This window comes from Orbilia oligospora (genome assembly GCF_000225545.1).
Source record: "Orbilia oligospora ATCC 24927 unplaced genomic scaffold scaffold00081, whole genome shotgun sequence".
In the NCBI taxonomy this organism is placed as follows: domain Eukaryota; kingdom Fungi; phylum Ascomycota; class Orbiliomycetes; order Orbiliales; family Orbiliaceae; genus Orbilia; species Orbilia oligospora.
In genome coordinates, this window is record NW_011645638.1 from 658,145 (window position 1) to 680,713 (window position 22,569).

At 44.4% G+C, this 22,569-nt stretch overlaps 7 protein-coding genes across 7 annotated transcripts; 1 reads left to right on the forward strand and 6 right to left on the reverse strand.

Moving 5' to 3' along the window:
• Positions 1-630: 630 nt before the first annotated feature.
• AOL_s00081g191 (uncharacterized protein) lies at positions 631-2,101 on the reverse strand (the record flags this gene model as incomplete). The annotated part of the gene is made up of 2 exons (XM_011125008.1): positions 631-771; positions 833-2,101. The coding sequence occupies 2 exons, from the start codon at positions 2,099-2,101 to the stop codon at positions 631-633; spliced, it is 1,410 nt and encodes a 469-aa protein (XP_011123310.1).
• A 3,754-nt stretch (positions 2,102-5,855) lies between these two features.
• Positions 5,856-7,562, reverse strand: AOL_s00081g192 (uncharacterized protein; the record flags this gene model as incomplete). The annotated part of the gene is made up of 1 exon (XM_011125009.1): positions 5,856-7,562. The coding sequence occupies one exon, from the start codon at positions 7,560-7,562 to the stop codon at positions 5,856-5,858; it is 1,707 nt and encodes a 568-aa protein (XP_011123311.1).
• Positions 7,563-8,664: 1,102 nt separating this feature from the next.
• On the reverse strand, positions 8,665-10,647 carry AOL_s00081g193 (uncharacterized protein; the record flags this gene model as incomplete). Its single annotated transcript, XM_011125010.1, has 4 exons — positions 8,665-8,915; positions 9,039-9,386; positions 9,526-9,882; positions 10,002-10,647. The coding sequence occupies 4 exons, from the start codon at positions 10,645-10,647 to the stop codon at positions 8,665-8,667; spliced, it is 1,602 nt and encodes a 533-aa protein (XP_011123312.1).
• A 1,701-nt stretch (positions 10,648-12,348) lies between these two features.
• On the reverse strand, positions 12,349-14,247 carry AOL_s00081g194 (uncharacterized protein; the record flags this gene model as incomplete). Its single annotated transcript, XM_011125011.1, has 5 exons — positions 12,349-12,950; positions 13,015-13,370; positions 13,429-13,743; positions 13,802-14,098; positions 14,156-14,247. 5 exons carry the CDS (start codon positions 14,245-14,247, stop codon positions 12,349-12,351), a joined length of 1,662 nt encoding a protein of 553 aa, XP_011123313.1.
• An 869-nt stretch (positions 14,248-15,116) lies between these two features.
• AOL_s00081g195 (uncharacterized protein) lies at positions 15,117-15,401 on the reverse strand (the record flags this gene model as incomplete). Its single annotated transcript, XM_011125012.1, has 1 exon — positions 15,117-15,401. The coding sequence occupies one exon, from the start codon at positions 15,399-15,401 to the stop codon at positions 15,117-15,119; it is 285 nt and encodes a 94-aa protein (XP_011123314.1).
• Positions 15,402-16,044: 643 nt separating this feature from the next.
• On the forward strand, positions 16,045-18,503 carry AOL_s00081g196 (uncharacterized protein; the record flags this gene model as incomplete). The annotated part of the gene is made up of 4 exons (XM_011125013.1): positions 16,045-16,104; positions 16,204-16,308; positions 16,369-16,434; positions 16,494-18,503. 4 exons carry the CDS (start codon positions 16,045-16,047, stop codon positions 18,501-18,503), a joined length of 2,241 nt encoding a protein of 746 aa, XP_011123315.1.
• A 454-nt stretch (positions 18,504-18,957) lies between these two features.
• Positions 18,958-21,518, reverse strand: AOL_s00081g197 (uncharacterized protein; the record flags this gene model as incomplete). The annotated part of the gene is made up of 9 exons (XM_011125014.1): positions 18,958-19,084; positions 19,157-19,230; positions 19,315-19,490; positions 19,579-19,657; positions 19,744-19,929; positions 20,605-20,786; positions 20,881-20,972; positions 21,056-21,239; positions 21,326-21,518. The coding sequence occupies 9 exons, from the start codon at positions 21,516-21,518 to the stop codon at positions 18,958-18,960; spliced, it is 1,293 nt and encodes a 430-aa protein (XP_011123316.1).
• Between the last annotated feature and the right edge of the window lie 1,051 nt (positions 21,519-22,569).

A 22,569-nucleotide genomic window follows, 5' to 3' on the forward strand; every position in this document is an offset into this window, starting at 1 on the left:
AAACTCCTATGGGAGGCTGGACCAGTGCACGAGACCGGTCTCTTAAGACAGAGATGAGATGTTGTCGTCGTAGTAAGGGTGATAGTAAAAAAATTGAGAGCGAGAGAAAACCCCAGGAGGAAAGACCGTAAAACACCACCGTCCCTTATAACAATCCGAAAACATGATAAAATTCCAATAAAACCTAGCCCGGCCTGCTTGCTGTATTGAAATAGAAAACGGCGGGTGAAAAAAAAAAAAAAAAAAGGGCACGAAAAGATCATAGTACAGTAGAATATAAAAAAAGGCGTAGAGGAGCAAGCAAGCAAATACAATCAGACCTGCCGTTGATTGCGCCGTTCGTAATCGAATGTTGAGGAGGTGGAGGGAGCGGTAATAAACAAAGAAGCACCCGGGATATATAAGCGCGAATCGCAAAAAGGGACCCGAAAAAGATGCCACTGATGGAATAACGAAAGAAAGAGAGAAAGAGGCCTGCGGGACAAAAACACAAACTCCTTCTTTGATCATTCCCTTTCGCGACGCCGTTTGAGGACAAAATAAAAACTAAAGCTTGGACGATATTACTGGCTTCTTTCTTTTCTTTTGTTTTTTCTTCTGCTGTTGCGGCTGCTTCTTTTCCTCTAACTGTCACCGACCAATTCCGAAAACCCTCTTGACCATGCTCTCGCCAACGCTGACGGTCTTCTTCTTTGTGATTGAGGCTTCCGGACGGGATGGTTTTGGTGGCCATTGGCCGTCTGCTTTCCATCCTTCTATTAATGCGTTCGTCTGAGAGAGAATGTTAGTTCAATAAACATACAAGAAGCAGAGGGGGGATATATGTATATACCATATGCTGTAGGTTGATCGGGATGGTCGGAGTATTACTCTTAATGATAATCCTTTGGTATAATTGTGGATACGCATCCGGAATAATAGCATCGTAAAACGGATTCTGATACCTCGCATAATTAGGAGTCAGAGTCAGCAGCTCGTTCTTCCATTTAGCACGATAGCTAAAGCCATCTTGAAATCTGATTGCATCCAAATCCAATGGGTTAATATTAGCAGTGGTAGGACTGACATCTTCAAATTTGGATTTTCCTATCGGGACACGGCCGTTCTTATCGGCTTGGGTCCAGAGGTCTCGACGTTCGATCCAGATACGGAGACCGTCATTCCATTTCATTTCATCTTCGAGGTCCTTCCTGCGACGGGCTTTTCGTTCTTCCTTCGTGGCTTTGGAGCCGCCGATGGTATTTGGGTCGTGGAATCGGTAGGCGGATCTAGGTTCGTCGTCGGGATAAACGCTCCTTACGGATTTCATAGAACCTGGTTGTCTGCTACCATCGTCTGTGTCGGATTCGTCACGCGACCGGTATTCCCTTTCGTCCTCGTCTTCGGTATCTTCCTCTTCCTCGGATTGGATGGATGGTAAGCTAGAACTGGTGGTTGGCGAACCGGCCGTGGCACCGGCCATTCTTCGTCGCTTACTCTTTCTTAATTCCTCGGCCCATTCCCAGTCCTTTCTAACGGATGCCAATATTGCTTGAGCATTCCTAACAGCTTCTTGCTTCTCGGCAGCCGTCATTCTTGAAGGTTCGGATGGTTTATCCTTGGAAGAGCCGCCTGCCATTTTCCTAGAGCTCTGGGAAGTGGTAGGGGTAGTCTTTGAGGCAGGGGAGGAGTGATTGTTCGGAAGGTCGGGGTGGTGGTTATGGTGGTGGGATGACGAGAGGACGGGAACTATGGAAGCAGCACTTGGCATGCGAGCGAGCAGCGAAGATAATGAAAAGATTCCACCGGCGAATCCACTGCTACCACCACCGCTGTTGGCACTACTGAAGCTTGATTTCGAGGGAGAGGGGAAGAAAGACCTTCTAGGTGATTGAGGAGATGAAAGAATGTTATCCTTGTTGTTTTTGGATTTAGTCGGTTTCGAAGTAGAAGTAGCAGTCGCGTTTGAGGTCGTAGGGGCCAAGGGAGCGGAAGGAGGCGAGTCGAAGAGGAAGGACGGGGTCCGACGGGTTCTGGGAGATGAAGAACGGGGTTTGGGAGCAGCGATGTCCTTTGGGGCGGAGGGCGGAGGGATTTCAGTGGTTGTGGTGGGACGAAGCATCCTGAGAAAGGGAAAAGAGGAAAAACGAGCAGAAGCAGCAGCCAAAAGAAGAAAAAAACCCGAGTCGGCTGTGATTAAGCTCCCAAAACGAACTTTATTGGATGATGGTATCTTCGAGATTGATGTTATTATCGTTATTGTCAATGAAGTCGATGAAGTCGATGGATTTTGTATTTGGAACTCGCATGCAAGCCGAAAGAAACAATTCCAGCTTAGAAGGATGAGGATTGCAGGCAGGTAGAGGGTAGGTTATTGTAGTGCTGTATTGATCGCAGTTAGCCAAGGATTAGTCCAGCCAGCCGGTCAGCTACCCAGTCAGTTCCAATTTGAGGGTCGCCTTCGAAGGATACGAGATGGATGAAATCGAGAAAAAAGAATACAGGAGTGTAGAATAATAATAAGAATAGATGGAAAATAAGAAGGTGGATTGAAAGAATAAGAAGAAGGATGAAGTTGAGTTTAAGAGAGATGAACGGAAAACGGGGAGCGGTTAACCTGCAAGTCGGCTTGTTCCGAGTGTCTCGCCCCGTTCGACCTGTCAGGCAACAATAACAATAAAAAAAAAGGGAGTCTCGATTCGAATCCAGAGGGTATCAATCTCAGACTATACTACAGAAATGGAGAGAATTCTTCTTCTTCTTCTTCTTGATAAATCAAGATCTTGAAACAAAGTAGGGAGGAGTAGTATGCTAAGTGGTGCACTGGTTTTGAATTCTGGGTACATGTTTCCCCGCAAATGCAGAGACTCCTCTGCTCCCAGCGAATACGAGTCGCCAACATTGCATAAGTCATAAACCAAGACGAGAAAAAAGTCACAAGGACACTCCTCTCGTTCACATTCACAGTTACATTTACAAATTCAGTAGGTTTGAAGAGAGAATAATAAGAAATAGAGGGACTCTTACCAGTATCAATAGATATCAACGTTGCCTATCTGTTCGTACCAATATCAATACAAACTTTCGAATTCCAAAAAACTTATTAAATAGAAAAAAAAAAGTTACAAATAAAAAACAGGCGCTCAGTTTCAAGCCTTATATCTTTCTCTTCTTCTTCTGCTTCTTCTTTTTCCGTTATCGTGATGTGATGTGATCCATTAGCCAGCCTTCAACCTAATCGCCAATGCAAGTGCAAGTGCAAGTGCAAATGCATGCGGGTCGATACCTATCACGCTACCACATTTCTCCTCTCTCTCGATACGCCTCCAAGTCCTCATTTGCCGTTTTCCGGACATCAAAAAACAAAAAAACAAAAAAAAAAAAAGAAGCAGGGGACGCACAAGAAAAGCTGTAGGTCAGCCAAGATATGTAGAGTAAACATGGGTTTGACCTTTTCCCAGGTCATTACTAAAGTCAAGTTCGTTTAAACTAGCGTTCTGGGTGTGTAAGTATGTATCACTCCACGAATCGTCTGATTCCCTCGCTCACCCGCGCGCTTTAAGCTTTCTTTTTTTCTTTCTTCGTTTCCTGCCTTTTCTCCCGCCCCGCCCTCATTTTCATTTTCCCTCCCAGCTAAATTCTTTGAGGGGATCGCGATATCGGCTGCCTACTAACTTTATTGCGGAGGAGGGCTGGGGCTGGGGAGGAATATCTTGGAGCTCCAGGTAATCAAGTTAAGTTAGGTTAAGTTACGAGACCGAAGTTTCCGATACATCGAATGGAATTCTAATTCTCATGCTATCATCACTTGATACCATCTCACTTCAAACACTATATCTACTTAACTAGTTTCAATAACAGTATAGTATAGTAGAGTAACCTCGAGCAAAGTAAAGGTAAAGTAAAGGAAACTTTTACCGGAACCATCAGGAATTTGGAATTTAGGAAAGTCGCAAAAAAAAGGGAAGGGGAAGGACGTCATGTCCACAGATCATGGACATGTCATTCGACTTTTATCCGTCGCAGGAACTCGATCCAAAGAGGAATTCGCTAAACTCTCCTTATTCAGTCAAAAGAGGGATGACCTTTTCCATAGCTATCATATCGTATCATATCATTCATTCATCAGATCAAAATTAAAATTTAAGTTAAGTTGCCTATCGATATGATCTCGCAGAGCTCTTCTTTTCCCTATCGATAGAAATATCCTCATCTCATCACCATCAATCATACCACATACCATACTATACCATACTATCAAAAAGTCCTTCATCGACTTCTTCCCCACTTCCCTCTCGCCTCACTTTCTTTTGATTTTTTGGTGGAAATCACAGGTCCTTCCCGCGAAAGGTTTAGGGCTGTCTTACCGAAAGAAATCCATCATCCCCATGCAGCTGCAACTCGCTCTCGCACCGCTTTCCCCCATTTCCTGCGCTACTAGAACAAGGATATCTTCCCCAAAAGCGAGGGGAAAAAGTAAAAAACAAAACAGTAAAAAGTAAAAGTCGTGATCTATTTTGCGTTGTCACCTGTAAACTTCACGCTGATGACAGACAGGGCTGAGCTGAGTGTGCTCTCTATTTTGGTACCTTGCAGCGAATATTAATGTATGTATGGTATACATGTATACGTACATATCATAGTTCATAAACATCGAGGAATATGGTCACAAGAAGTAAAAAAAAAGTAAAAATAAGTCAAAAGAGGCGGGAAGGAAAGAAACATAATGCATTAGACTTCCCGAGGCAGACCGACAGACCAGGCCTTGTAGATATGTGCCTAGCTTGTGCATGATCACGATCTTTCACCATTCTATGATTATGGTCGTGATGATAGATATCAGCTGGCGTTTTCTCTAGATTTGGATTGAATCTTATTAATTTAAATTCATAATTTAAATAACTTGAGTCGCTTTGGAAATGTATTCCTCGATCTTATATAGGCGATAGACTTCGTGATGATAGGAACTAGTATACTTGATTGCATCCAAGTTTAAGGGGTAAAGACTTCGAACTGGCTCGTGCTACCTGCTTCATACATTCTAAGAGACTCCTTTTCAGGTTCGGCGCAGCTGACTCGGATATTCACACTACATCAACAATACATCGAAATCTACAGAAACAAGTTCTATATCTATATCTATATCCGTACTCCCACTCTAATCCATGAACCTCTGAACTCCTCTATATATACCAAACAAATCCAATATTTAAACCATTTTCGACACTCTCTATATCATCATTGTATTTGCAACAGAAAAAAGAAAGAAAGAAAGAAATCTATTGATAATACCACGAACCCCCTGCCCTCCCAGCATAAGGTGCCATCCCTATCGTCCCATTCCCAGAGGTATCCCACTTGAAAAACGCAGACTTAAACACCAAAGTTCCGTATATATAATACTCCTTCCCCGGCTTTTGCGCCTGTATCATTCCTCTACACGTTGATGAACCTGTTTTTTTTCAGTATATAATATCAGTACCAGTCTTCATTATTTTTCACGAAGGTTATATCGAGGGCTTAGGTAAAGAGAGTATTGATATGAAGAAAAAAGACTTACAACTATCAGCCCCGCTCTCCGGATGACAACCATCATAAACTTCACTTGCGAATTGACTCAAATCCACAGGAATGGTGGTTTGTCCCCAGGGTAAACCGATTGATGCGGGGTACTCAGGCGTTATTGCGAAGTTTGAATGGTTGAATGAACAAGGGAAAGTACAATTGTGTAAACCGCCGTTAACGGTTAGACAACTACCTTGAAGGGAGTTGTAAATTGACTTTACGGTTGCGGTGTCGATTAGAGTTTCTTTGCTTCCGGTGTCTTTTTTTAAAGTTAATAAGTGTATATAGTATCGGTCACAAAGAGGGGAAAACTAACCAAGAAGAATGGGGTACTGCATAGATGCAGAGTCCTGTCTTTTTTGGAGGCTTCTCTTTTTAATAGAATCTGTTCCTGCAGTAGCGACGAGTTGTGTATTTGCTGCGTTTTCGGCGGAAAGACTTTCGACGGAGCTTGTTTCCATGGAGCTCGCAGTTTCGGTTATGGTACTTTCTTGATCAGTGGTAGTGGCAGTTGTGCTGCCGCTATCTGTTGCCGTAGCCGACCCAGCATCTCCAGTATCTGTAGTTGTTATCGAGGTCGAGTTCCCAGAATCTGTGGCTGTCGCTGCTGGGCTGTTAGTTTCGGTATCAGTAGGGGATGCTGATACACTCCCACTATCCCCAGCAGATGGCCCCGCACCAGATCCAGACCCAGATCCCGTGTCCGTAGCTGTAGCCGCAGGAGTACTCCCCGCATCCGTCGCAGCCGCCGTAGCACTAGCACTTCCACTCCCTACCGCAACGGTAGCCCAAGTAGAATCCGGCATAACAAACCAACTCCCATTAATCGCCGCAACAGGCACCTCGACCAAATTACCCTGATACAAATCCTTAGGATCATAATCAAACCCAACAAACATCTGAGAACCCGGTTTAAAATACGTCGTAAAAAAATGCCAATTAGTAATATCTAACGGTGATTCATCCAGAATTTTTTCGGTGGCGTTGTTACTTGTCGGACTAGTCGTGCTGGTTGACGATGAGGCTTTGGATGTCCAGTATTCTTTGGCGTTGAAACCTAGGGGCAGGATTCCGGAGATACCACTTGAACCGTCCCAATGTTGTAGTTGGGAAGGTAAGGCGAATACTTGCTTGCTCCATGATGCGGCTCCGAAGATTCCAGCGGCGGATACGGTGTCGGAATATATCTGTGTCCCACTAGCTTGAGCTCCGTCTCTATATCTAAAGGTATACCCCACATTCCCAGGGATAACCGTAGCCTCCGGATCAGGTTTATAACACCCAGACCCCGCTTTCGTCGCCTCTCGACACAAATCCGGTAATAAATTACTTATAACCCAAAAATGAAAAGACGAGGTATCGACTTTTATCAACAGATAACTCGAACCTATCGTAACTTCTGCTACAAAATGTCCCCCAGCGGAGTATACTGGTACAAACCCCGGTTCTACTGTTTGTTGCGATGACGCCAGGAATTCGTTTTCAGTACTTTCGACAACGGAGTTAATATCTTGTGCTATATCACGCGATTCAGTGGCTGAGTCTGAAGTATCCAGCCCCGTATTTGTGCCCCCGCTGGAAATTAATGAATCGGCGCCGGATCCGGAGTTTGAGAGTGATGATAGAGTATTACTAACTCCAGCCAGTAATTCATTGACTCCATGGTTATCGATGTGAGTAGGTGATATTGGCTGGGCGGTTTGTTGACTTAATGTCTCAACCGCTCCACCAGGGGTTGAACTTGAAACTGAAGCGTCTGTAGCAACAGATTGAGCTGATGGATGTTCTGAAATTGGCACAGTAGTGGTGGGTGTTGAACCTGTGGTTTCGGGGTGGTAGTGGCTGGTGGTTAGGGTTTCCCAGGTACCATCTTGGTCTACTGGGGGGATCGTGGCGGCGGTGATATGGGAGACATCTGCTGCAGCGTTTGTGCTGATTTCAAAGGCTTCATCAGAGTAGGCTTGTGGACGGGATAGTACCACTGGGAGGGAGAGGAGGATGAAAAGTGCTAATTTCATGGTGATTTTGTTGGATTCTGGCGGGGTTTTGTGTTGTAGTGACAGGGATGTTCTGTGCGACGTGATACGATGTCGACGTCAAGGGTTACACCGGCTTCAGGATTTTGTGTAACTTTCGATATCAATTGAAGATTTATTACTGGAGTTTTCAAGAGCGAGAGAAAAAGACGAAAAGTAATCAGGGCTAACGGATGTACCCTCTAAAATTGGACCAAGCTCTAGTGATTCCAAAGAAAAAATACATGTATGTTATGCGGTGGAGGAGTGTATAAATGTGCTCCCCGTGATTAAAGTTTTTCGCTATAAAGCAATGAGGTCATGTTCTCGCGAGATCTCTTTCCTAAAGTATCGAAAAGAGGATGGGAAACTTTAGATGTATGTGTGTACGTACAACATTTTCTTGCCGCTTTCAACGGAGATAAGTCACGGCTTTGGATTGGGGATGGTAGATCTAGGCTATCAACCGTCGGGTTCAGATTTTGAGAGGCCGTATTCTAATACTACTTATAGAATTTTCGTATGATCACTCTTCCTCCATTATTTGTTAGATTTAATTTTTATTCAATAGCATAGTAAACAGCTGGGGTTTTGCTCAACTTCCAACGTCTGGGCCATCCTTCAGTCCCGCATATCTATATAGAAATATTAACGATCGACAATATCGACATAATGTATCTGCTTATAATTATTTGGCTGAATTTTATCGAATATATATATTTTCTAGGCTTGCAGACATATTTAATGCGACTACATATACATAGGCAAAAATAAAAGACCATTTGAATTATTAATCGGAACCAAACCCTATAAATAACTCGCCTGACGCGGGGTCGATTGACTGGACCCAAAGACGGCGTGGGCCCTCAGGAAACATACGTGTATAGGTAGATATCCACGCATGCGTAAAATTGATGACATACCTGCTCCACCGAGTTTGGTTGGGCCTCTCAACCCATACATAAATATTTCTCACGTCTAGAAAAAGTATTTGATGAATTTAAAATCACTACTCCACTTTTGGCTGTCTGCCCGGCCCCCACAGCAAGCTCGAAAGCGAAAAAACCTTAAACATTAACCATCTTCACGAATGGGATCAATACCGTCATTTCTTGGGTTCGGTCTTCTTTCCTCCGGGTATCGACTGTGATGCCCCAAACGGTGGATCCCTAACAGTTCCCTTATAATCCCACAACTCAACGGCACCGCCTTCAACATCCCATTTCGCAAATACATTTGACCAAATGGTTCGGCCGTAAACGTTCTCCTTCCCGGAGCCTCTCTTTGCTCTAGCTGATGGGTAGTTTGGTCCGTTTTTAGGCGCTGGTTGGATTGATGATAGACACTCATTGACGCCTAAGTAGTTAATTTAGATCGATGTTAGCGCATGTATGGTGTGGCTGTATACATATACAAATAAGCCTGAACGTTTAAATATAGGGCTCCAAATATTTCGAGGATAGGGTGTATGTAGCTTACATTCTTCGTTGCCTGGTCTAGTAGTATCACAGTGACTACCCGGCCAGATAGTTTCCCACGGGTTGTACGCAACTAAAGAAACATCCGACCCAATTCTAATATATCCTGATCCAAATGGTAGGTCAAGGGTGATAGGCTTTGTCTGGAAGAATGTAGTCTTTCCTTCCATGAGAAGACAAGGAATAGTGCAAATATTCCCGCCAAATTGGAAATTAGAGCCTGGGTAATCGCCCGTTATTAGGTTGGGTAAGTCTGAGAAATTGGCTATGGGTATACACTTCCCGCCCATAGCCTCGTTGATGGCTATGGCATGGTCGAGTGGGAGGAATGAATATTCTGATTTAGTATCTATATGTTCGGTTTCGAATCTCTATGTTAGTACCGGAAACGACTCGGTCGAGGTGCGAGATATATAACAATTAAGGCATTTTTCTCCTCCCTTTTTTTCAATTGGGCTCAAGGGGTATATGAAGATATGCAAACATACCAAGCAGAAACACAGTAGAGTCTTTGTCATTCAGCCTCTGTAGCCTTTCCGCATAAGTTAAATTTTCGGATTTTAACCATATTATGGGTTCAAGTGCATCTTCCGGCAGTTTAACTCTCCAGTCATCGATGTCGTCATATTTTCCGTCGGCGCCTATAACTTCTAACGTTCCAATACTCCCTCCGAGCTCCTTTTCTTCCAAGTAACCAAGACCGAGATATTGTTTATCAGGCTCACGCCAGTTGAGGTAAGTGGTGAAGAATGGGTATTTCCCATTTATAGGAGGAAGTTTCGCGCCCCATGGTAGGCGGGAATCCTCTCTCGGAGCAAAAGGGTCTTCTTCGTTCCATATTTCGACTTCAATGTTTTAAATAATAGTGTTAGCTGTGTTATCTTAGTATATATTTTGGAAATCATGTCCGGGCACAATTGATGGTTTCAAGATCTAAGCATATGACTGTGAGGCCCTAACGTACCACTATATTGACTTTGCTCTCGAGCCAAGGCAAGGACTCCGTCCTTCCCACTCCTCTTAAAATTGCCGGTCCTTAACGGCAATGCAAGGTACCCATAAAACGACGCGGGTTTATCAAGCTCGGCTGATGCTGGACTACTAATCTTCCCATACCAAGTTGTATCCTCGACGGCCCAACTACCATCACTATAAAAAATATCCCTGCCATAGAGACTAACCACGATCTCCTCACGATTAAACTTAGGTAGCTTTAGAAGGCCTCCATTCTTAGCTGCCTCCTTTTTATCCATGACAATAGACTGGCTGGAGAATGTATCTAATACTAGATTTGCAGGCTCTGGAAAACCTAGATCTATCTGAGCGAAGAAGCTGAAATTGTCGGATTTCACCTTTAGTTTTCCTGGAACAGGACGCTGTTTTTTGGAGATATTTGCTCCGAATTCTCCTGTCCTAACTATTCGCTGTCGACGGAAGTTCCTATTGTGGGCTGGGGCAGCTGCTGGGCCGGAAGGCTTGTGAAGAATATGGTTCCTTGCACCAGATAATTGGCCAAATGGGGGGTGGGTAGAACGTGCTAACTCCGAGGGCGTGGCGGCTGCGGTAGCTACCGTGAGGTGGTATAATAAGAGGATACATGGGATGAGCATGGTAGTCGTTAGGTATAATGTAATACTGATCCTCCTCAGCGGTATTACTGATATAAGCCTCGGCTGACTCCGTATTTTATTCAATATTGAAGGTTTTGTTTGATAGATAAGTTATGAAGAATGGGGGGTTTGCACAAGTTGAGGGGTCAGGCAACGGGATCTTGAGAAGAAGGCGTCCAGCCGGCGGGTGGATTGGTAGTATATAATATCTACACCTTTATCTTGTCTCAAACTAGACTTCGCAAAATAAAATAAAAAACTAGCCAGATACTTTGATCGTTATACCGTTAAAATACCAACCGACCTACCCAACTTCCAAATAACGCCCGTGTGTAGTTAAGACTCGCACTCAGTTGCACCGCCTCGTTATATTGTAGATATATCAAGGGTAGGACGTCGATTAACTCGTAGTACGCTTATATATAGGTCTGGTTTATGAGACAAACTATCATGCATAACTTAAACCTCCTGAGCTTTAAATGGTACTATGATACCAGATAATCCTAGAAACCAATCCACTGACAAATATTAATATGCGAATTTAGATATAGTTGATGTTTCATCAATGCACTCGTGTTATATCTTGTACACGTTAATTTTGCGGGTTCAATTGGATTATGACGTTGGATAGATATAATACACGTACATAAATTAAATTCGTTCGATTGCAATTGATCGATCCCTGTGCGTCCAGATGTCTCCACGAAGCTTAAAGATCGAGGTTAAAAACAATGAGTGTTATAATTCATGCACTGTACCGGATGATACATCTATATTCAGAATTATGCGCGCATGAAATCAGGAACTAGTTAGTTTGGAGACGATGCTCTAAAGCATTTCCACAGTTAAGGAGTCTGTCGACGAGACAAGTAACATCCGTTATCCAACTATCTCTTTGTTATATGTTAAGCATGTGAAACATACCCGCTCGAAAGTACTTAAGGAAGCGGGCGATAAAATACTGTGTAGACGCTTAAGTAGCTGGGACTAGAATTTAAAGATTTAGATCCTAGATGGGAAATGTAGAATTATATATATACAATTCAACTGAGAAAACACCTATTTGGTGACCAAGCTACAGTTGCGGCGCCTAACCTATCTAACCAGATCACCCTAGCCTTTAAAACGGTTTACGAACCTTGGATTGAGTGTCGCAGCAGTCTTTGTAGGTTATGTCACTGTAATTTTACCAATACGATCGATATAGGAAACAAGTGGGTTATAACGTTAACTGTTCGATCTAGGGGAACACTGCCTTTCATGCATCGAGTAACTCGGATTTCTTAGAACTCCTTTACGTAGCCTCGAACCCACCCCCTACGTAGCTAGTTGCAGGCTATAGCCTGATACGGATGCGCATTTGCAATATCTATCGCTATATAGTTTGGAATTTACTAATATTGTTCTCCTCTGCCCACCCCTTGGCTTCGGGGTCGGTGAGACCTTAGTGGCTTGTGTAAGAATAACGTATGCAAAGTGATTGATTCCATATTCCCGCTCTATCATATCCTATAAACCCTTTATACACAAAAGATGAAGAAGAAAAAGAGATACAAAGAAAAAAAAGCGCTTCCAGAAAAAACGTGTATCGAAAAAAGAAAGAAGAGGAAGTACCCGTCTCGTCCATAATATCTGTGACAACAGTACATCACCCACTTGTGGCTATTTCTACAGCCACCACACCGTCCAACATTGAAACTGCTAAGCCTTGAACAAAGTATCAATAAACGCCGTCGCCAAACTTCCAACTACACTGCGATTTGGCACACTACCCGCAACACCATACAACGCTGCAGTATCGCCTTTGGCGGCACCCTTGCCTCTAGCCTTAACCATAACCAACACCTCTCCAAGGTCCTTCAACAAAGTCTCAACGCTCTTAATTGTCAAAGTAGTACAAGCCATATGAACAGCTGGAGGATCTTGTAGAGCATTTAAATGCCATCCAAGCTTTGATAATTCATCCGCAAGATCGTAGATATCAATCGTTTTGCTAGTGAAAGCTACGACGGAAACGAGAGGTTCACCCATGACGAAGAGGTCTGGTGAGAGGTTTTCTGTGATCCCGGTTGCTAGACGTTGCGCGCAGCTTACAATTGCGTGGGCGGATGAGATGTAGCCGTTTTCGCCCATGGAAATCATGGAGGCGTAGCAACCGGCGATTAGGGAGCCTGGTCGGGAGCCGGAAAGGTTGGGAGAGGCGTAAATGCCACCAGTCCAGTGGGTATTGATGTAGTATTGGTAGGCACGGAGTTGGGAGTTGCGGTAAATCAAAGTGGAGTTTCCTTTGGGGGCGAAGCCATCTGTAACATAACAAGGTTAGTTTGGGGTATAACAGGGGGGGTTGGGGGCCTTTTGGACACATACACTTGTGGGTATCGCATGAAATTGAAGTTACACCCTTAAGTCTGAAATCGAATGGTTCTGATTTGAAGCCAGCTTTCTCGAGGAATGGTACAATGAAGGAACCAAGGCAGGCATCGACGTGGAGTGGGATCTTCTTGCGAAGGGCGAGGCGGCTGAGACCTTGGATATCGTCAATGATACCGTGAGGGAAGTTGGGGGCAGATCCGACGAGGAGAACAGTGTTATAGTTGATCAACTTGGCGACACGCTTGAGGTCGACCTTGTAGGTATTTGGGTCGATTTCGACGTGGTGGACCTTCATCTTGAAGTAATAACCGGCCTTGTCGAAGGCAGCGTGGGCAGTCTTGGGGATGATACTATATATGCACTATTAGCCTTGTGTAAAGGAACCCTGTCTGGCGGGATAGTACCCACATTTCTGGTTCAGTTACACCTTTCTCGACATATGCCTTGTTCCTTGCAGACAAGCAGGCCATCAAGATAGACTCTGTTCCACCGCTTGTAGTGACACCGGCACCTCCGGGTGGTGCATTGAACATAGACAAAACCATGGCGACGACCTCGGCTTCCATCTTTCGAACACCGGGGAATACATCGGGATGCAGGGGATTGCTAACAGAGAACAATCTCATACAGTCGGTCTGCAAATCGAGGAGTTCTTTGCCACCGTGGTATACAGCACCAGATACTTGGCCAGACTCCCAATTGGTGTGCTTTAAATCGGCCAATCTGATATACACTGTTAGCAATTCCCAGCGAATAGGTATATAGCTTCGAAATAACCTACTTTGCTAGCTCTTCCCTGATCTTATCGGCACTTATACCATTTTTCGGTAGAGCTAGATGGCGGACAAGATTAGGATCCCGAACCACCATCTTTTCCTCTAGTTTCGCCGTTGCTTCATCGAGCTGTGCTTTGACTTTCCCCTTCACGCCAGGAGCTCGCAGTATTATGCCATATGCCGTGCTTCGGAGGTAGTTGTAAAAAATAACGATAGTGCCGATTATTCCATATCCTCGTAATTGGCGGGCGGCCTTTGAAGACCAGCGTAGGATGAAGTAGACAAAGACGATATTTCGGATGCTACTCTCAAATTAGCGTCCGAAGTAAAATAGAACATTGTAGCTAGGTAATCCGTACACTCCGATGTTAAACAGCAGGGCCTGGTTCCTGGGATTTGCTCTCTGGGTGTTGAAGGTCTCCCTCAACGAGACCGGGACGCGCGAAGACATTATTGATTATGGTATTGTGTGGAGAAGGTTGAATTCAAAGTGCAGAGGTCATGTCATAAATAGAAACAATGAAAGCGACAGCTGCAGAACAGAACAACAGCTGTCCAAAGACAGCTTCCAACTAGTCTTTTATATTAATATCAACGAGTGAAGAAGTTTTGACGGTTTTAGCAGGAGGAAATTGCGACTGATGTCAATGACTAGTCTGGACCGAGGCATGGGACTGGTCTTGGCCACGGCCACCACCCTGCTTTCGTATTGGCCCTCAAGTGGAAATCTGATACGACCTGGCCCACACCCAGATCAAGACCCCGGTAGGTTTTATTCATTGCGACGTATCGATCGTGGGGTAGAGCTTTTGGAGTATGTCGTAGCTTTGTTGGGACATGTGCATGGCAGTTATTCAGGTATTAGTAATTTGACAGATGCATGTAACCTATGAAGTACTAGACTACTTAAGTAGATCCCATTTTATATTGGTCCTTCGCCGTTAGAGTAGTATATACTTAAGTATGTATTATGGATGTATGTACAGTACAGAACCCTCCCCACTCTGGAGCTCCCATTCACGGTTTGGATTCGCAAGAGGTTCGTATGAAGCATCAAGTATGTACAGGTTATGTAATATATCAGGTTGTTTCATAGCGGCGACTTCACGGGCGCGCGACCGGATAGGTGAAGATTTTTACCGGCTCAAATGACCCCTCCAATGGACGTCAAATCTCCGGTTAGACTCAAAAGCATAAATGATCCAACAGGCAGATAGAGCCGATATATCACAGACTTCACTTTGAGAAGCCATGATCATATCATGACCCTAGTTCGGTGACATCTACCATGATCCATCCGGTCCATATATCTCCCGAACCTCACGACGACGGCGACTCCTCCGATCGTAAAAACCTCGACTTCTCAACCACAAACCCACATGGCGGTTGTCGTTTCTCGTGTATCTCCCTCCTCGTCAGCTTCTTATCCGTTGTGGAGAGAGCAATCAGTTCCTTGACCTTCATCAACTGACCCGCCGTCGCTGGTGTGATCTTGTGGAAGACCGTTCGCATTCGTTTTCGGAGACCGAGGGCTTTTAGAACTCCGACCTTCTTCTGTGGCATACCGATGCTCGATCGGATGAGAGTGACTTTGAAGAACGACATCGTGGTTTTTTCTCTCTTTCCTTCTTCTTCTTCTTCTTTAATTGGAGTCGATAGATGTAGTCTAGAGTCGTTTGTTTTCGACGTGAGAAAAGATTTTCTCCGACCTCCCGTGTTTTCGAATATCGCTTGGAATGTAAAAAGTATCAATTGTCGTGAATCTCTATAGTCTCATCGTCGGATTTGACCCTCCTTTGCCTCCTTGAGCCTCCTAGTGGCTTGTCGATGAACTTCGATAGTTGGGTCGTGGTGGGATATTTTGGTTGTTGGTTCGGAGGGAGGGAAACCAAAATTGAAGATTTTCGGTTCGGGTTTCCGTGAATAGCTGCGGCGCCGAGCTACCCCTCGACAAGAAGACCACCAATCCATTCAACTCCACACTCCGCGCCTCCTTTAAACCATCATCGCCATCACCACCATTGCAACTTCTTCGCTACCCCCCATCGAAATCTAGACTCCTCTCTTAACCGGCTATGCTTTTGGGCGCATTTGCTTTATCTCTCGACTTCTAATTATCCGGTTCCGTTCGAAGATGCTACGTTCCTTACCACCGCTTTTTAAAGCCCACGTTTGAAACCACCTTCCTTCGCCCAAAACAGTAACCCCGGATATTATATGATTCACCACCACCGCGATAATTTAAACCATGGAAGACGCTCAGGTTAAAGGCACAGCTAAGCTGGCCGAAACTCTTAGGCATCCAGATGTCCGTTAGCTTCCTTTCATACCTTTTGAATATCGTTACAGCTCCCATTTTTGAAAGAGCTTATGCTAAAGTTAGCTTGAATACTCGGTGGAATTCTAGGATCTTGAACGGATATCGGCTCTGAAAGCTCAGTATACCTCTGATAAAGCTGCCATTGATGCTCAACTTAAAGCTGGCGTTCAGCTGCAGCTGGATGTCACAAAGGTATGATCATTACGTTATAGCTTTTAGAATTACTCAAGAACTAACACTGCCAACTACTAGGCCGGCATGAAAGCTGTCGAGGATTCCCAAAAGGACCTCAATCTTATCAGAGAAGAGCTCGTCAAGGTACCTCCACTCTCTCATACTACGATGCCATACAAGAAAACTAAACCAGCCGATAATAGATCGACAGACTCTGCTCCGAAGCCCAAACAATGATCAAAGACTTCCCCTTAATCAACGAAGTCTCCCGAGTCCACCGAAACTTCACACAAGTCGAAGAAATCATGACAGGCCTCGCAAACCTTAACAAGAACATAGAGGAAATCGAACAGATGCTCAACGACGATAACACCGAAGACGGGCTAATGGGTCAAATGCCAAATCTACTACCGGTTCACTACAAACTGGGTGCTCTCCGCGACTTTCGCGACGACGCTATCTTCCAGGCTACGAGAGCGACAGATGATACGAGTAATACCCTTGCAAACTATTTCGCCGTTATGGACGATGCGGTAGCAGAGTTTGAAAGTCGGCTTGATTTGTTCTTTGTTAGTATTCTGGATATGGTCCGTGGGAGGAACGTTTCATTGGTTGTTAGAATCGCAAAGATAATAGAAGCCGAAGAAACAGCCGATAGTAAACTAAAAGCCCTCCAAGACGCCACATCGCAGCATTCAGACCTCGTTTCTCGTTTCAAATCTATCAACGTCGGTTCGAAACAACAGAAGGAATATAAGAAACGATATATAGCCTGCATTAAATCTTCCGTTGCAGAAAAATTCCGAGAAGCAGAAGAATTATTCCAACAGGATTCTTCTACTCTTCTTGATTCCTTCGAATGGTACTTTGATGATCTTTTCGTTGTAAAGGATCTTCTGACAAAACTCGTCCCGCCAAAATGGAAAATATTCGACACATATCTCAATATTTATCACGGTCAAATGCACGAATTCATCACAAAGCTGGTGGGCAATCAAGATCTAGACGGTCAGGGTCTTCTCCAGATAATCCTTTGGAAAGGGCAATATAATCAAGGCCTTAAACAACTCAAAGTCGACAGAAATACCCTCGACCCACCCGTCCTCGGTGTCCCCGAAGAAGATCTAGTCAAGGAGTACCTCAGTATAATAGTCAGCAAGATGACCGAATGGATGAACTCAGTCAACCAATCCGATGTCAAGGAATTCCAAGAACGTAAAGAAGCACCGGAGACAAACGAATCCGGAAACTTCATCTTACAGGGCGCTATCATCGCCTTCCAGATGATAAACCAGCAGATAGATGTTGCCTCAGACGCCGGAAAAGTCTCGGTTTTATTGGGAGTTATTGACGAATGCGCCGTATTACTCAAGAAACGACAAGCGATGTGGGAAGACGTGACACGAAAGGAAGTCGATGCATACCTCGAACAACCCGAGACTATTCCCGAAGGTTTATTCGAATGGATGATGGCTGTCGCTAACGATCAAGCCCGCTGTGCGGTCTTTACTGAAGCCGTAAAATCCCGATTAGTAGACGCGCTCCCCAAGAAAGCACAAGATCATCTGGAACAATCGCTAGGAAGCGTTGTAGACGGATTCGTGGATATGGCTGGCTTAATCACCAAACGAATTACTGAAATTATCTTTAACGACTTGAAAGCACCGATTTCTGCATTCTTTACACCGGAGTGGTATGGTACCACGGGGTATACAAAACATATGGAATCCATCACCGTTACTATCGAATCTTACCTGTCGGACTGTAAGGTTGGTCTGGACTCGTCGATTGCGGCTGAAGTGGCGTTGGAGTTATCGGAGATGACGGTGATATCGTATCTATCCTCGGTTAGGAACAAAAACGCCAAATTCTTATTACAGACCGCGGATGTGGCTGGGCAGGTCAGGTCGGATGTCATGTGCGGGTTTGGATACTTCAGAGAAACTACGAGTTTGGACGCTGCGAAGCAGACGTGGCCTGTTATTGAATATTTCATTCAGTTGGCGGTTAGTCCGAAGGAGGCGCTGTGGGAGACGTATGTGAGCTTTAAGACGGCATATTGGGATTTAAGCAATGATTGGGTGGATTTGGTGTTAAAGTGTAGAGAGGATTCGAGCAGAGAGTTGCTGGGGATTATTAAGAATAAGATGAAGGAATTTGAGGCGGTGGAGATTGGAGCGCCGACGATTATGGGGAAGGTTAAGGTTAGGTGATCTTTGTTCCGCTGCTTTTTTTCTTCTTTTTACCTTTTCTTTTCATTTTTTATTTGATGAGGGATTGTGGTGTCTGTGCATATCGTGGAATATGTATGTTTCCACGAGGAAATATCTTTTATGACCGTCTGGTTTAGCGATTGCTTTGGTGTAGAATAATCATCAAAATTTGTCAGAATATTGGGGTCGATATGGTAATATACAAACTAGTGTCGATCTCTCAAGGAAGCAAAAGACAAAGAGAAAAAGAGGGAACATTCATAAGGTGTAGCTTTGTAGAAACTGTGATTCTGTTGAAGACCCAAAAAACCAAGAGCCCAAAGCGTCCACGAGCTCGAGGACATCGTGATACTAAACGTGATAACGACAAGCACCAGTACCTCCCAAAAACAGACCAAACCCACCCAGAAGTTACAATAAGTATACATATATAAAAACGTATGCCCCCAGGACTTCAACCAGTTCGCAAACTTGCAAATTTCCCCTGTAACAGGCTTTCAAGCTGTCCTCCATCTTTGACGAAACCTGCTATCGACAGAGCAAATTCTGCCCACTTTTTAGATCCTGGGTAATCACCCGCACTATAATTGTGTTCATCCGTTAGTAAGGCAAGAAATTTTTGAAGTGGTATTTTGTATAGGAAATCAAAGTACCAATTCTTATCAATTCCCAAATTCCAAAGTGAAGCTGCAATCCATTCGAGCTCATCTTGTGGGTATTCATTTCCCTGGTCACACTCATTAGCAAAACTTGCGTTTCTAAAGCCAGGTGAAAAGGAATTCAGCAAGAAATTAGATTAAAAAGAACTCACCACCGCTCGCCGTTGGCAGATATCCAAAATTTGATAAACCAATCTCTCGGCACGGTCAAGATCCCCTTGTAGAGACTTTTGTAGAAGCACCCTGACCCACCTGGCGATCTTGTCGATTTTGTGCTTTTCGATTCGGAGGCAATGATTAATGAGGTTTTCTAGGACAAGAAGGAAGGCTATAGTTCCACGAGATTAGAAGATGACGTGAAATTTTCATTAAATCCCCTCGAGGGCTATATGAAGAAGGGGATGACATGAACATACTCGCCGTAGGAGCATCAGCACATAAGATCATATCACCAATTCTCCTCAAAGGTTGTAATTGACCGAACTCAGCGACTTCCTATTCAAGTATTATCCAATAATTAGAACGTAAATACTTGTATACCTTGAATCAAAACCTTTAGATCTGCAAAAAAAAGGTCTTACCTCAACAATCCCAGGTAAATCATCCCACACTTCCAGATGCACGCAGGCCTCAAATTCATGACTCAACAATCCCAGATATCTTTCTCCAAAGTCCTTTTGCGATTGCTCTGTCAACCGAGGATGTAACTTTTCTCGTATTTCACGAAAGCTTATGATTGATTTTCGTGCGTCACCATAGTCTCGTAGCTATCGATCCGTTTCCGAAGTGGAGTTAAGGTTAGCATTTGAACTTGAAGCCTTCGGTTCATCCCCGAGTTTCTCGTCTCGACAAAAAAAAACACTCGGAGTTTTTGTTATCCCAAATCATAGTAAGACGTTCTCGGGATTCATAACATGGATACATCACAACCAACCGTACTAAATGAACTTTATCCAAGCAAAGAAGTCTTTTTACATACCTGATCCTCCATTTTCTCACGTCCTCTCGCCAAAGCTATACATGTGGATGCACAAATGTAATCACAAAACGACCGTCGTAAATTTAAATTCTCAAGTTCCTCTTCGGAGCAACTTTCTGACGGGTATAATTTAATAAACTTTTTTTTCCCATCTCCGTCAAACAGGCAGGGAAGAGATGGGGAGCACAGCATGACGGTGGTTAGCAACAGATCTGACAGTTGAAGAAGCTTGGGGATGAAGTACAGGGCTTGGAGGGTATGATGGACCAATGGGAAGTATTTCCTCTTGCCTGCGTACAAGATTTACGGCAAGTTTTCTTGGGGAGGGTATGGGGGTTATGTGCATGCATAGCTTATTACGGAATGGAAAACTGGGATATGCGAGATAGAAGCCAAGGTTTTATGGCACCATGGTGATAAGGGAAAAAAGGGAAAAGCGGTAAGCAAGGAACTTTTGGCATACCTGAACACAAAGCTGTGAGAAATGAAGGGCGTACTGCGGAGGCCAATGTTGCAGGGCCCTTAATGCGAGATTGTAGGAATTGCGGGAGAACCAATCGTACTCGTCTGTACTCCACATTGATTTTGATGTTCCATCCGCTGCAGCTTCACACGTTGTTTTGGATTTTATAGCATTGTTCAACGCTGTTGGGTGCAGGATCGAGTCAGCTGGCTCAATCTTTGCCTCCAAGAAGTTCGTAACAATCAAAAGAGGGTTCAGGGTAGCTCCAAGGAGTACCTTTTCGGAAGATGGAGTACAGAGTATCCAGGATCCCACTTTCAACGGCTTTATTTTCTTGAATATCTGACAGAATTAACCGGATCATAGTTCTACCGAACACCAAGAGGAAGATAGAAGTCAGTATCATGGGTAAATATAGAAGCATAGCTGAATAGCAAATGTATTCCCATACCTGTATATCGCGGGAAGATTGGCGCCTTCCGGCGGCGTCGTTGTATCTGCCTGTTCTAGTAGCTGACTCAGGACCTTCAAAATGATATCTTTATTGCCCATGGATTGCGCCTCCAATGCACAAGCGTAAAGGATTGCTATATCCTTGCTTGGCCCGTTGCAGATATTGTCAAGGCATCTCTTTGCTAAAGACAAATCATATTAGCTTCGAAAAATACTCCATACCTTTCCTTCAAGATATTGTATTTAGCTGCATCGTGGAAATATCTACCCGTATCTAAATCCAACGACCTCAAAGCAATTTTGAACAGCAGAAACTGCGTTGATCCTGTTTCCTGACACGAACTAGGCATGCTCTCGTAAGCATCTCGGGCAGCCCCGTAGTCATGTGCTTCGATAGCACAGTGCATTAAACGCCTTCCAGGCAGTAGCAGCAGCCACGCTTCATGATTAGCAACAGTCATCATTCGTAGCCTCCTAGAAACTGTGGCAAAAAGTAACTTTTTAACAAGCATCCACCCAGAGTAACGCACCTTGCAATCTTCCCGGTATTGGTTTCCCCAGACCTCCCGAAGATGGGATGCAAGGCCACCCGGCACCACTGAATTGCTTCAAGCCACCGCCCACAAGTTACCAGGGTGTCCGAAACCTTCCAAAGCAACTACATTCATCACCGAAAAAGCAATTGATTGGCAAAAGAAGGTCAGCCTACACACATACACACACCCTCCACCACAGCTTTTCGTGTTCCATTCAAATTTCCGAGGAGCCGGATTCGTAACTCACAATCTGTGATGCATGGGTTGCACTGATACTCAATGGTTTGGCAAGCTTTGTAGATGTAGCTGTAAAGGTTTAAACCGGTACCCCATACGAGAGAGGGATGGGGAGGGAAACTGAAGTTAGTTAAAACGCCGTACACCGTTTTCTTTCTTCAAAAGCTTTGGAGGCGCAACTTTCTTTTTTCTTTTCCCTTCAATGGCGTGGTTACACATCTTTGTTGGTTGTATCTCATATGCAGCAAATAAATTCTCCGAAAAGGAAGATGTAACCATGGCGCGGTCCCAAGGTAAAGGGAATCATATGCAGGATGAGAAAGGAAGGAAGGAAGGAGGGTAAGGGTAAGGATAAAGGGTAAGTGCACGAACCTTCACAGAGTTGCCGGAGACCTTGTATCACTTCTTCGTCAAGATGAGCGTCTTGGATTATCATCCATACTCGAGTAACGAATGCTTGTTCAATCCATCCTTGGTTATCCTCTAGGATCAGGCGTTCCGTTACGAAGTGATCGAGTACATTGCATGCGAGTCGATGCCTAAACCCCTCCCCCACGTATGCAAATGTAGTTTCCCTTCTGATTAGCTATGAAATGACGATTTCCAATTGGCTCTTGAGCTTGCTTTTGTAGAAAGTAAGACATATTCAAGAAAACTTCTGGGAACTATCACGTACCCACGACCTTGCAAATCCTGCGCCAGCAGCACGTGGCATTTCCCAACAATCCTGTTGCCACCC